This window comes from Carassius carassius, chromosome 11 (assembly GCF_963082965.1).
Source record: "Carassius carassius chromosome 11, fCarCar2.1, whole genome shotgun sequence".
Taxonomy (NCBI): domain Eukaryota; kingdom Metazoa; phylum Chordata; class Actinopteri; order Cypriniformes; family Cyprinidae; genus Carassius; species Carassius carassius.
In genome coordinates, this window is record NC_081765.1 from 18355688 (window position 1) to 18369000 (window position 13313).

Sequence of the window (13313 nt, forward strand, 5' to 3'; positions counted from 1 at the left end):
AAATGTCTTTAAATGATCAAAGGTTATTGCTTCCTAAAATGTTGTCTACAGAATTTCCTTATGCTGTTACCTAAATGAATTCATACTACTTTGTTTACTAAGCTGAGAGAACCAATTTAAGTCAAGCCATATGCCCCTTTTTTGAGACATCTTCTGGTGATAAAGGCCTTATACAAGTTACAGAGATGAGCTCAGTCCAGACTTGGGATTAAACATGGGGCAGGGCCTGTCTCTTCTGAGGTGGAAGGTTAGGATTAGGATTTGTTGCAGGTTAGGATTGTGTCAAAACTGTCTAAAATCTGTTTCTTTTGCAGGGGGAGCTACTGGACAGTGCAGGGGACCTGACAGACAGCGAGTCGCTGCTTGCCCGGAAGAAGATTAAGAAGACTGAAAGTGGTATGTACGCGTGTGACTTGTGCGACAAAACATTCCAGAAGACCAGTTCCCTCCTAAGACACAAATATGAGCACACAGGTATATCACATTTAGACAACTCTTTTTTTTTTCTCGTCCATCCCCCTCCAAGTAATCCCCTTTTACCACATTGTGTTTTTTTCTTGTTTCTTTCATTTCTTTCCTGCTTTATTTATTTATTTATTTGTCCATTGCCATATTTTTGTTGTACATTTTAAACCCATGACAAAGGTGTAACATTTCCTTCTTTTTGACAGGCTCAAAGGGGAAATATAAAAACATTAGCAGGTGACACCAATGATATTTAACATCCAGCTAAAATTTATACAATTATTTACCACTTTAAATGGCAAAGGCACACACAACAATTTCTCATATATGTTTTGTACAATTAACCACAAAAAAATACAAAAATAAATAAAGAAATAAATTGCATGCAGCTTTCAAATTGAGCATTTGAACCACCAGTCTATATTGAGACACATTGTCGGTACAGTTTTGTTGGTAAGCCAACATGGCACAGTATGCCAGGTGAGTGAAAGCCTGATGTGTATGTGGCATTTCTATGCCACAATGTGACCTACCCTCCTGGGGGACTCCTCTCTTTCACACGTTTGCATCATCCTCACTTACATTCTTTGGTCGGAATGCAGAGAGAGGAATCTGCCGTCTCGTCTATTTTTGAACTTGATGAGGGGAGGTAGGGAAGGGGACCATCTCAAGTATGGCTGCAATGGAAGGTGTTGCAGACATGCCAGGGCTATTCATGGCCAAGAATATAGTCCATCTGTTCATGTGCTTGGTGCTGATGGCGAGTGTGTGGGTTTTTATGGCAAGTATGTCACTGGTGGAATGACTGAATACCAAATGGCAAGTCCCTCCTACTTCTCTGATTAGAGTAGAATTCATTTTCTATTTTCTGAGAGTAGACAATGTGATCCAAGTTGGCAAAAGAGGAAGGTGTGCGGGAGGTGAGGTGTTTGTTGTATGCGTTACACAAGGTATCACAAGGCAGATGTGTTATCTAAGCGTTTTCGAATCCCTAGACCTGATGTCATAAACTCTGTCATAGATGCTGACTGCTTCACTTTCACCTTGTGCGGCATGGAGCAATAATCACCTGATCTTCTTGGCTTCGTTCAGAACAGTCACAGACAGCCTCAGAATAGCACCTCAGGACTGTGGCTTCCCCCTCACCTCCCTGCACTGTTTTGGTAACAAAATAAACTGGTGGGGTTTGTCGCTGCTCGATTTGAAGGGGTTTTCAGGTTTTTTTTTTTTTTTTTGTAACCCAAGCTAATCCCTAACAAGAAGAAAAATAAGATGTTTTTAATATAATTTAATCATGCGGTACAAGTAAGGAGGGATATGTGTGGTAACTTTAAAGATGTGTCTTAGTAAATTGTACTAAATATGTTTTACCTTACATTTGAAAGTAATGCAAACAATGTATTGAAATATATTTGAAATTTGTGCATCCTCCACATACAGAATTTTCAAATTAGCTTTAAGATGTTATGGATGTTGTGCTAACCTGTTGGCTCCTCTCTCTTTGTGTCTCTGCAGGAAAGCGGCCTCACCAGTGCCAGATTTGCAAGAAGGCCTTCAAACACAAGCACCACCTCATCGAGCACTCACGTCTACATTCAGGCGAGAAACCTTACCAGTGCGACAAATGTGGCAAGCGCTTCTCCCACTCTGGCTCTTACTCGCAGCACATGAACCACAGATATTCCTACTGCAAACGGGAGGCAGAGGAGCGTGAGGCTGCCAAACAAGATAGCCACCACAATGGCGGACCCCTGGAGCCCACAGAGCTTCTCATGCGTCGGGCTTACCTTCAAGGCCTTGGGCCCCTAGGCTTTTCAGATCCAGAGGACCAGGCCGAGGACATCACACGAGAAAAGACCATTTTGAGAGATGGAACTGAGGGTGGGACCAGGGAGGCAGAGGAGGCATATCCGGAAGTGACTGACAGGCAAGAGACAAGGTTGGTTGAAGAGGAGGAAATGGAGACAGAGGGACAGAGATTTGACACTCTGAGCCCTGATGAAACAGCAAAAGATGAGAAAGAGAGTGAAGTAATGGGAGGGACAGAGGATGAGAGCTCAGAAGAGGGGAAATTGGCAAACAAAAGAAATCCTGACGGCGAGAATGAGGATTCTGACTAACTACTGCATTGCGGAATAAGCTTCCTGTATTCTTTGTTTTCTCTTCCCCTCAAGCTTGCATTGCACCCTTCTTCCGCCCTTTTGGAGGGACTCTGAGCCAGATTCTCATTTGTACCACACTGCCACGTCTTGGTTATCTGAGCATGTGCTTGAGTCTTGCACTCATCGATATAAAGAGTGTAACTCCAAAATCAGGCATCAGAAACTAGTCTGGAACATACAGGAAAACCTATTATGCAAAAAATACGATTGTCAGAATAGAAATAAAAGAAAGGTTATTAAGATGTACAGAGTTTTCGGCCAGAAAGCTGTGCGGTGCTGATTTCCATATAACTCCTGTGTTTCATTGTGGTCGTAGCACAAGCCTGGAAATTGCACTCTGAAAAAAAAAAGTGTTAGAAAAAAGGAAAAATAAAAACCACAAAAAATAAAATGGACAAAAAAACTCTTAGGTAAAAAAGTATTGCCTATATGTACTTATACTGCACTTGAAGATGCAGTAGTGTGTCAGTGTTATATTTCATTATCACTTACTGTGATACCCTTGGTTTTACCTTTCTTTTCCTGACCAGCCATTCAAGGTTTGGCGTCTCACCATGGCTTTTTTTTTTATGAAGTTACTTTAATGAAGTAATATCTATATGATTCTTAAATGTACAAAGTCTTAAAGTTGGCCAGGGGTGGATGGAAAGAGTTTGGCTAGCTGTAATGACGAAGGCTCATTGTATGAGGCAACGTCACAACCCCTGTGTTTTTTTCGTTCGAGAAAAGCCTTATATGCAAACCCTTTCACCTGTTTTCTGCAAGTGCCATCCTTGTACAGTATAAAGCGAAGTCAACTAGAGTTCTCTTTGCACCTGCTTTAGTATTAAATTAAATATTTCACCTTGTCGCTTGAAATACCTACGTCAGTATTAGTATATCTAGACTGCAGTTGTTTAGTTTACATATTGTTTGTGCAATTTTCTGTATTTTTTTTTAAGATCATCTGTCAGTATTATCTTGATTTGTTTTGTTTTGTTCAATACAAAATTCATTTTTATTTTAAACTACCATTTTATTTATGTGACTCATTTTATATTTCCTAATTATATTTATTTCATACTGTAGTGTACAGTATTATAGTTAATTGATATAGATATATTTTAGTAAATAAGGATCCTTACAAGTGGAGCAAATTTTAATTAAAGAGAGCATTTATTGTATCTGGAGCGATTGCTGTGAATTGCTCTTCATACTACACTTACCTGATGAAGGAGAATCTACAATTTGGGAACTTTTGATACAATATTGTGAAAACACTGTATTTTTGACTGAAAGGAAAAATTCCACTTTATTCATCTTATTTGTTTTTCCTTTTTTTTTTTAGCTAAATAAATAAAGGGGGGCTGTGGTTGTTGGGATTTTTTTAAATGTCTGTTGAAGTATAATTTAATTTTTAATTTGTAATTTCTCTTGAAAATGACCTTGCTCGAATAAATGTAGCCCAATTTAATTTTGAAAGCCTGTGTAACATCTCACTTATCAAGTCACTTAAATTTCCTCACAATCTGAAAGATATTGACACTTTTAATTTATTTTAAATGCAAAATATTCATTCCCATATAAACAAGAAAAAAAAATCAAATAGTTGGCAATTTATTATCTTTGATATAATGTGTGTGTGTGTGTGTGTGTGTGTGTGTGTGTGTGTGTGTGTGATAAGTAGTAATAAGTATGACATCCATATTATAAATCACCTCCATAAACTGGAGAAAAATAGTAATCATTTTCTTTGCTATCATTTAATTAATTACTGGAACCTTTACCTTTTGATGTGGATTACACATAGCAATATAATCCACCTTATCAAAGTCTCTCACAGTATGATAGCCTTCTATTAGTCTCTTTGAAGTTGAATGATGTTGGGTTCTGCTAAATTAACATCAGCTGCAGGCTGCCAAACTGGCTGTGAAGTCTCGCCGTTGGAATTTCATTAACCATGACCTTGCTAATTTTCTCAACTCACATACTCATCTCAAGTTTAATTTTCAAGGAACTATTCAAGACACTTTTCTCCTGCAGGGATGTACAGTCAATTTTAGAAGCTAAGGTTACTGTATAAAAAGCCCCATTAAACTAAACTGCATAGTACTTATACATAAGCCACATTCTTTTGCAATACACTACATTTTCTCTACTGTCCAAATTTTGATTGATAAAGTTTGGAAAATAAATGCATACGTGGGAAAACCACTTAAATGTGCATATGTTTTGACACTGAATAATAATGTTTGGTACACTTTCCATGATACAGTATGGTAACTATAATATGCAGATTAAATTCAGTTAATAGAAGTGTAATTGATCTGGTCTGAGACTGTAGCTGTAGTTTCCATTCAGGTGATTATCTGAGGGGACCGTCGTGAATGCTGCTGACCACACTGTACTTTACCTACACTGACCTCTGCACACAAAATACATATTAAACACACATCCAAAAGACCCAGTATGGCAATTATTACAGATATATTAAACTAACTGAAGTTGACTTCTGACAATAATTAATGAGACATATGTTATATGCAGGTACAGTGAAAATATATTATTTCTATTAACATTAAACCTACTGTATATAAATCTAATCTACTATATATATATATATATAACCAATATTTACCTATTTACCAACATTTATAATTAATGAATGTGGTCACTTACTGTAGTATTAACACTAATCAATCAATCAATCAGACATTGTCAAATAAATAAGACTAAAATAATGAATAATAATAATAATAATAAAAAGAATGACTGAAGATAATAATTAGGAATTCAGTTGTCTGACATCATGGTTAAGCTTTCACATATAACTGCTCTAAGTATAGGCACATGAAAATATTCTACTTACATATGAGAGGTTTTATGGATTCTAACTTGACCAAGCTGGTCATTTATGGTCTTTATAGCTTGCCCAAGCTGATCAGCTGGACTAGCTGGTGGGTCAGAGATCGACCTTTTAGACCTTGATCAAGCTGGTTAGATTTAGTAGACTACCTGGGACCACAAACCAGCTAACATGTTCCAAAATCTGGCTTTCTGGCAGTTTGACAAGGTATTCCAGCATAAAATGCATTTATTTTTTACAAAATGTGTTACTATTAACAAAATATGTTTATATTATAAATCAAAACTACTTTTTACAAGTATTCATCCATAGCGAATTTAACAATTTTGTCGTCTTGCACTCTGCACAGTTCACACTGTAGAATAAGAAGCACAATATGACGCCAGCAAACGACTTCGCGGTACAGCGGTAGAGGAGAGCGTACTCACGCACCGTGACGTCATGACGTAAACACGCGCTGTGTCTTTCAGGAAGAGGTAAGGTTGAATTAAACACGCGAATGTATGTTGGTTCCCGCATGCTTAACTGGCTTAAAATCTAGCTACTGAGTGCTTGTCTATCGATCAACTGAAGGCAGATATGAGTATATGTGCCTGTGCAGTCATCGAAATGTGTCTAAGTGTTTCTTTTCTGCAAAACAAAAGTTGAAGTTAATTGGTTCTCGTTGTGACTGTGATGCGAATCAATGTAACTGTTAACGTAAAATAATAAAATAAATATGAAACTAAGTAACATTTAACAGTTCAGTTATTGTGATGAATTGCACCTGTGGGTAGTCTACTACGACACTTTGGAAGAACGGTTTTCATATCGACAAAAAAAAAAATGTAAATGGTATCATATCAATATAATTGCAAAAATGATGCAGAAACATGTCTTTCTTTATTTATTTCTTCGTATGATAACATTGTTTGACTTTTTATTACTGCACTGAAATTCATACATTTTAAAGTGTGACTTTAGCTTCGTTGTACTTTTTGTATGTTTGCTGAATAAAATCAAGATTTTTAGCTGAAATAATGAAAACATTAAAAAAGATTTCCAGAATTATTATATTATTAGTCAGGGGTCAAAGAAATGTTAACAATAGTGGACAAATGCAGTACATGCAGATAAGAAAAATTTGTGAACACAAAATCTAATACATTCAAATATTCCAGTAGTGCCTTTTTTTATTTAGATCCATCAATATGGTACTGAATATCACAGCCATTGTTGTAAATGCTGCAATATGATACAGAGTAGTTGCTTCAGATCTTAATTCACATGGTTTCAGCTGGACCAGCTGTGTTTTTCTAGAAATGAGTAAGAGAGAGGAAATGAAGAATGCAACCTTGAAATGTCACAGTGCTGGTCTTGAGATTGTTGTCACTAGTTTATGCATTTTGTTTGATCCCTACTGTTGTATTGAAGAGAGAAAGGGTACTTTTAAACTAGCCTATTGCCATGTGCCATTATTTTAGAAAAAAACTAGGCAGCAATTTGTGCCATTATTTTACTGCTATTATTTTGATCTGTTTACTTACTTGATAGGTCTGTTTTGCTTCATTCAGGGACTGAGGAAGAGATATTGAAGTTATTTTTGTTTGGTTTGGAATAATGCGTGTTACAGTATGACCCCATAAATGAAGGAGAACCCGTGCGTTGCATTTACATTTTAAGCAGGAAGCATCTCTTACCCACAAATGGAAATACATAGACATGGAAAGCTCATTTGAAATGTGGGGACTTTTGGTAAGATGCTAACTCATTCCAGTAAATCGTATATATGAGGATTTGATTTTACTGTTCGAAATTCTAATTCTCGATAATGACAGAAAGAGAAATTCAGCATTGGGATATTTTCCAAATGCAGTGTATATAGCTAATACCCTTTTGAAATAATGTCATCCACAAATCCAGTTATAGATTTTTTTGCCTGTTTGAGGTAGCTCTGTCATTAAAATTTGAATTTATTTAACTAGAAAATAATTTCCTCCTGTTGATTTTTTTTTTTTTTATGTCTTGATAGTTAAAAACAAGGCTCTTTTGGACTCTATTTGATCAACTTCATGACTCCCATGTCTGTAATAGAGGCCATATTCTGCCATCTTATTAAATCTTTCACATTTATAGGCACAATTTTCCTGTACTAGATACTTGAAATTAGCCCTTCTGGAGGAAATCTGGAGGAAATGCTCTTTTAAATGACCTGTTCAGGAATCAAGCGTTTAGTTTTTAAACTCTTATTATATGAAGCCTTGTCTAATTCAGAATGCTATAGTCTGTCACCTAATTGTCACCCATAAATGATAAAGAATCCGGTTAAACTCTTCAATTCGTGGCACATGATCACCGTGCCTGGCGCTTGGCTCTCTTCATCTCCGTCAGAGCTGAGTGTGCAGTGATTAGCATGTAAGCACTAGCATGTAATTACTGAGCAGCTTCCTTTCCTTTAATGATTACAGTTAACACAAAGCTTCTGACGAAGTGAATGAGGACACGGCTAACTCTATTAAAATACAGAACAGACACTTGGATGATCTAAAAATTTAATTCGTAATTCGAAAATATGAACTTCCTCTCCTTTTCTAACGTGAGATCAAAGGCGTTTATGAATAGTACTTTGTGCCCTCGGTGCGTGTTGTGAACCTTCTGAAAGTGTCAGTGTCAGTCTGAGCACTTCGAATTAAAAGGTTTCAGGGACAAATGACTATCATTTAACAAAGCTTAATAGTGTTTTAGTTGATTGGGATGCCACTCAGTTCAGCAGAGACTTGTCTGGAGGTTGAAGAATGTGTGCTGGAAACATTCATTAGACCAGTCTGTTAAACAATATCATTGCAGAAAAGCTCCCTTTTTGACAGTTTTTTCATGCTGCTTAAGCTGATGAAAATGTTTTACTCATATTCAGTAAATTAAAATGAAACAGAAGTTAGGTCTGAGAGTAAGACTCTTTTTTTCTTGTATTTTACCTCATTCTGTTTGAGGTAAACCATTAGGACATGCAAAGTAAAACTTTTCACATCTTAGGCAGTGTATCATCATAGTATCATCATAGCCATGGTATTTCCAAGGTACAATATTTGTTTATGAAATACGAAATCATCTGATGCTTTTTTTTTTTGCCTTGGAGTGCTTAAACATGATAGAATAGCACATAAAACAAAAGTCAACTGCACTTCGGCAAATGCTAGCTACTGAGACGGCCCAGCGTCGGAATTTATGAGCACAGTGAACTTTGAAAGAGCTCCACTGTTTGCCTACTCATTTGTGACCCAGACATTATGTGATGGCGCTAATATTTTTTTTTTCTCTCTGTGCGTAGGTTTCTCTTTTTAAATTTGAGCGACAAGCTGCTATGGAAATACATTGTGTTGATACGGTGTCTACTGCAGCTCCTGTTTTGCACTTTATTACAAAACATGCCTACAAACTCTCATCTGTCTTGACTTGACTCCTTTGACTTTCAAAATGAGCACCTCAGTGGTACATGGGTCAATAAGAAATAAGAGTGTCTGCGATAAAGAAGAGGAAACATCCTTCGACACAGATTCTTAGAAATTTACTCTTGAAAACATTCACTATTAATTAAGAATTGCCCTTAATATACTCCTAATCTGCTGCTTATTAATAGTTAGTAATGTAGTCGTTAAGTGTAGGTTTTGGATAGGATTAAGGGATGTAAAATATTATCATGCAGAATAAGACATTAATATGTGCTTTAGTACTAATAAACAGCAAATATGCTAGTAACATGCATTCTAATAAGCAGCTAGTTAATAGTGAGAATAGGTCATTAAAATAAAGTGTTACCAATATGGGTGGGTGGGTATCTAATAATAGTTATTGATATTATTTTTTAAATGAAAATTTTCAGGTAAATATAAATATCATATGAGTCACACCACATAATATTTTTTTACACAAAAGTATTTAGTAAATATAATAGTATAGTATAACTAAATATAATATAATACAAATATAAAATAATATGAGAGTTATGGCTATTCTATTTTCATGACGGGTGAATCACTGATTAATTTAATTAGAAATTAAAAACATGCTTGTCATAGAATAGGTTTATTCAAGTCATTGTATGATTTTTTTTTTAAATAAATTAGTAGATAATGGAAAAGATGAGCTTCACGTCACTGATCCGTATGCGTGCATCATTATAATAGTCCAGCTTATTTTGTTAGTGTTGTACTTTGGATACAGATTCAGATGCTGCACGGTCATGAGTACATAATTGGATGTTTCATTCTGGCTGAATTAGCCCTCCAGAAAGACCACATCACTTTAAGGCCTTCTCCTGCCCTGTCATAGTCCATCGCGGGTGATGACACACACACATTCACACACACATACACACTCAAGACATCCATGGATGGCTAGAGGCTGTTAAAATTAGGTGTTGAGAGTTGGCTCACACGCTCCAATGCGCCATGTTTCTGGGTGCTTGTCACTGTGCAGTGCCATGCTATCTTCCCCTCTGTACTGGCACTTATTGGTGCCATTGTTAGAGTCACTTTTACTGATGGGTTTAATCGTCAGGATTGGTACTGCAGCTTGATATGATGTCCTCATGCACTGCCCCTGCGGATATATCAGATGCATCTCAGTTTTTTTTCATACTCTGAGGCAGTGTCTCTCTAAAGCTGCTTCTTCCCCAGTATTTCAAGAGCCAAAGGAAATCCTTTATTTCATCTGGAATAATGCAGATTAGATAACGGCCTGTCTCTTAAGGTGAAAAGTATGTTTTTCTGTGAAAAAAGAGGAAGGAATAACTATGGTAAATTCTCTGGGTTAATGCATGTATGTTAACCCTATAAAGCCTACTCTGTCATATTTGATCTGCAGATTGCTAAGAGCTCTTATTAACAAATAATCAACATGATCAAACCTTTGCTGACCTGTTGTATACAATCTTCTACATACCTTTCTGGTTATAGAAATATCAGTAACTGCACCAAATTGAATATGAATAAACCTGATATATTATATATATATATATAATTTTTCTTCTGACTATGAATTATAGGTTTAATGAAGTGTAAATTAATTTCATCAGACTTATTTTGAATGTATTAATATAGTAATATGCAGTATAAATAGTTCAATTTCATAGTAATCTGAAAACCTTTTTTTCAAGTAACTAAAGTAACACATTACTTTTTAATTTACAAGGAAATATTTGAGTACATTTTTCAAATAAGTAATGCCAGTTACTTTGTTTTGCCATGTATTGACTGAGAGCTCTACTGTCCTCGTGTTGAGAGAAATCAAGAGTAAGTGCAGAGGCGTTGTGTGCGCTGTGTGGACACAAGGTTACTGTAGTTCTAGACTAAGTGTGAACATGCATTTACTCATCACACTTGCAATAAATCACGTTCAGTATTCCTCAAAATGAATAATAAATCAGTATTTGAGCAAGCACATAACCATCCAGTGTTCGAAACTATCGCCTTACTTTAGCCCGATTCACAACTGTTAATTTATAATAATGTTTTCTAATTAGAGTGTTTCGGGTAGTTTTCGCAGGAAATTCGAACTTGGCACTGCCTCATTACGTCACGCCGGTAAACATAAAGAAGTTGTGAGGATGTGAGGATCCTGCTGGTGGCGGATCGTTAAATTATGGCCTATCCACAGCAGCTGGAATAATTAAATGTCAAAAAATAATTTCGATGGTGGATTGTAATCGAGAAAGATTATATGAAACACAGGTGAAATACATTTAATTATAGTCCAGTTTTAAATGTACTTCTGATTACAGATAACCTGGGTTTACACAAGATATGTATTATAAAGACAACCATTTCGATGGGAGCATAGTTTGCTTTTTGGGTTAAAATATTTTTTTTTAAATATGAAATTCGAAAGATGAGACTATTTAGAAATCTATTTAGACTATATTGAAATTGAAATATACACACTATACTCATAGTTACGCAACGCTGATGTTGTTAACGTTAATAATTTGAGAATAAAGTATAACAATAATAATAATTTGCAGGGTGTGATGTGATTTGAGCTAATCGATCATTAGATTAATTCACCATTGGTAGCATGATTTATTGCAATGCTGTTTTCCTCGGTTGGTCTGAACAAAGCGTGGCAGATTTGTTACTTATTCAGATGAAAATATATGGTGAAAATTCTTATTTGGGTCATATATTCTAAGACATAGGCTAGAATGTTATTACTAAGTACAGTGAATATCCACACCGGTGCGCTGACTGACAGCTACACATTCACCTGAAAACAGATTTATCAGCGCTGGATCACAACTCGAGCATGGAATATAATTCCGCAAGGAACTGCAATTCCAGGTTTTCAAACATAGATGGCGACAAAGAGGCAAAATTTACAGACTGCAGCTTTAAATGACACAAATATCCTTAATGCATTTAATCTAATTTTATTAACCAATGTCTTTGCTGCTGACCTTCAATAATCCATTCAACCATAATAATACCCAAAAATGACTTTAGATAAACATAACATTATTAACATAATGCAATATCTGCACCTAACGGAAGGCAACAAGCTCTGATTTTTTTTTTTTTTACATACCCCAAATACCGTATTTTCGATATTTAAATTATGTATAGCCTATATGATTTCTTCTTCATTTAAAATGCATTTAAAATGATCACTGACTGGTAGGCTATACAAAGTGGAATAATCTCACCTAATCATACAACCCGAATTCCGGAAAAGTTGGGACGTTTTTTTAAATTTTAATAAAATGAAAACTAAAGGAATTTCAAATCACATGAGCCAATATTTTATTCACAATAGAACATAGATAACGTAGCAAATGTTTAAACTGAGAAATTTTACACTTCTATCCACTTAATTAGTTCATTTAAAATTTAATGCCTGCTACAGGTCTCAAAAAAGTTGGCACGGGGGCAACAAATGGCTAAAAAAGCAAGCAGTTTTGAAAAGATTCAGCTGGGAGAACATCTAGTGATTAATTAAGTTAATTGATATCAGGTCTGTAACATGATTAGCTATAAAAGCTTTGTCTTAGAGAAGCAGAGTCTCTCAGAAGTAAAGATGGGCAGAGGCTCTCCAATCTGTGAAAGACTGCGTAAAAAAATTGTGGAAAACTTTAAAAACAATGTTCCTCAACGTCAAATTGCAAAGGCTTTGCAAATCTCATCATCTACAGTGCATAACATCATCAAAAGATTCAGAGAAACTGGAGAAATCTCTGTGCGTAAGGGACAAGGCCGGAGACCTTTATTGGATGCCCGTGGTCTTCGGGCTCTCAGACGACACTGCATCACTCATCGGCATGATTGTGTCAATGACATTACTAAATGGGCCCAGGAATACTTTCAGAAACCACTGTCGGTAAACACAATCCGCCGTGCCATCAGCAGATGCCAACTAAAGCTCTATCATGCAAAAAGGAAGCCATATGTGAACATGGTCCAGAAGCGCCGTCGTGTCCTGTGGGCCAAGGCTCATTTAAAATGGACTATTTCAAAGTGGAATAGTGTTTTATGGTCAGACGAGTCCAAATTTGACATTCTTGTTAGAAATCACGGACGCCGTGTCCTCCGGGCTAAAGAGGAGGGAGACCTTCCAGCATGTTATCAGCGTTCAGTTCAAAAGCCAGCATCTCTGATGGTATGGGGGTGCATAAGTGCATACGGTATGGGCAGCTTGCATGTTTTGGAAGGCTCTGTGAATGCTGAAAGGTATATAAAGGTTTTAGAGCAACATATGCTTCCCTCCAAACAACGTCTATTTCAGGGAAGGCCTTGTTTATTTCAGCAGGACAATGCAAAACCACATACTGCAGCTATAACAACAGCATGGCTTCGTCGTAGAAGAGTCCCGGT

The 13313-nt window shown here is 36.2% G+C and overlaps 2 protein-coding genes across 7 annotated transcripts in view; both read left to right on the forward strand.

Annotated features, from left to right (window-relative positions):
• The window catches only part of LOC132152941 (zinc finger E-box-binding homeobox 2-like), a 64158-nt gene extending 60080 nt beyond the window's left edge, over positions 1-4078 (forward strand). For 3 of the 5 annotated variants that reach the window (XM_059561957.1, XM_059561956.1, XM_059561958.1), the window contains 2 exons: positions 315-474; positions 1981-4078. In XM_059561957.1, coding sequence (XP_059417940.1) covers positions 315-474; positions 1981-2585 — 765 coding nt within the window. In that variant the 3' untranslated portion in view covers positions 2586-4078. The remainder of the gene's footprint in view (positions 1-314; positions 475-1980) is intronic. The other 2 variants (XM_059561959.1, XM_059561960.1) reach the window with 1 other exon arrangement.
• A 1797-nt stretch (positions 4079-5875) lies between these two features.
• LOC132152943 (glycosyltransferase-like domain-containing protein 1) overlaps positions 5876-13313 on the forward strand; it is a 37434-nt gene continuing 29996 nt past the window's right edge. For both annotated transcript variants that reach the window (XM_059561961.1, XM_059561962.1), the window contains exon 1: positions 5876-5948. The gene's annotated coding sequence lies outside the window, so the exon portion shown is untranslated. The remainder of the gene's footprint in view (positions 5949-13313) is intronic.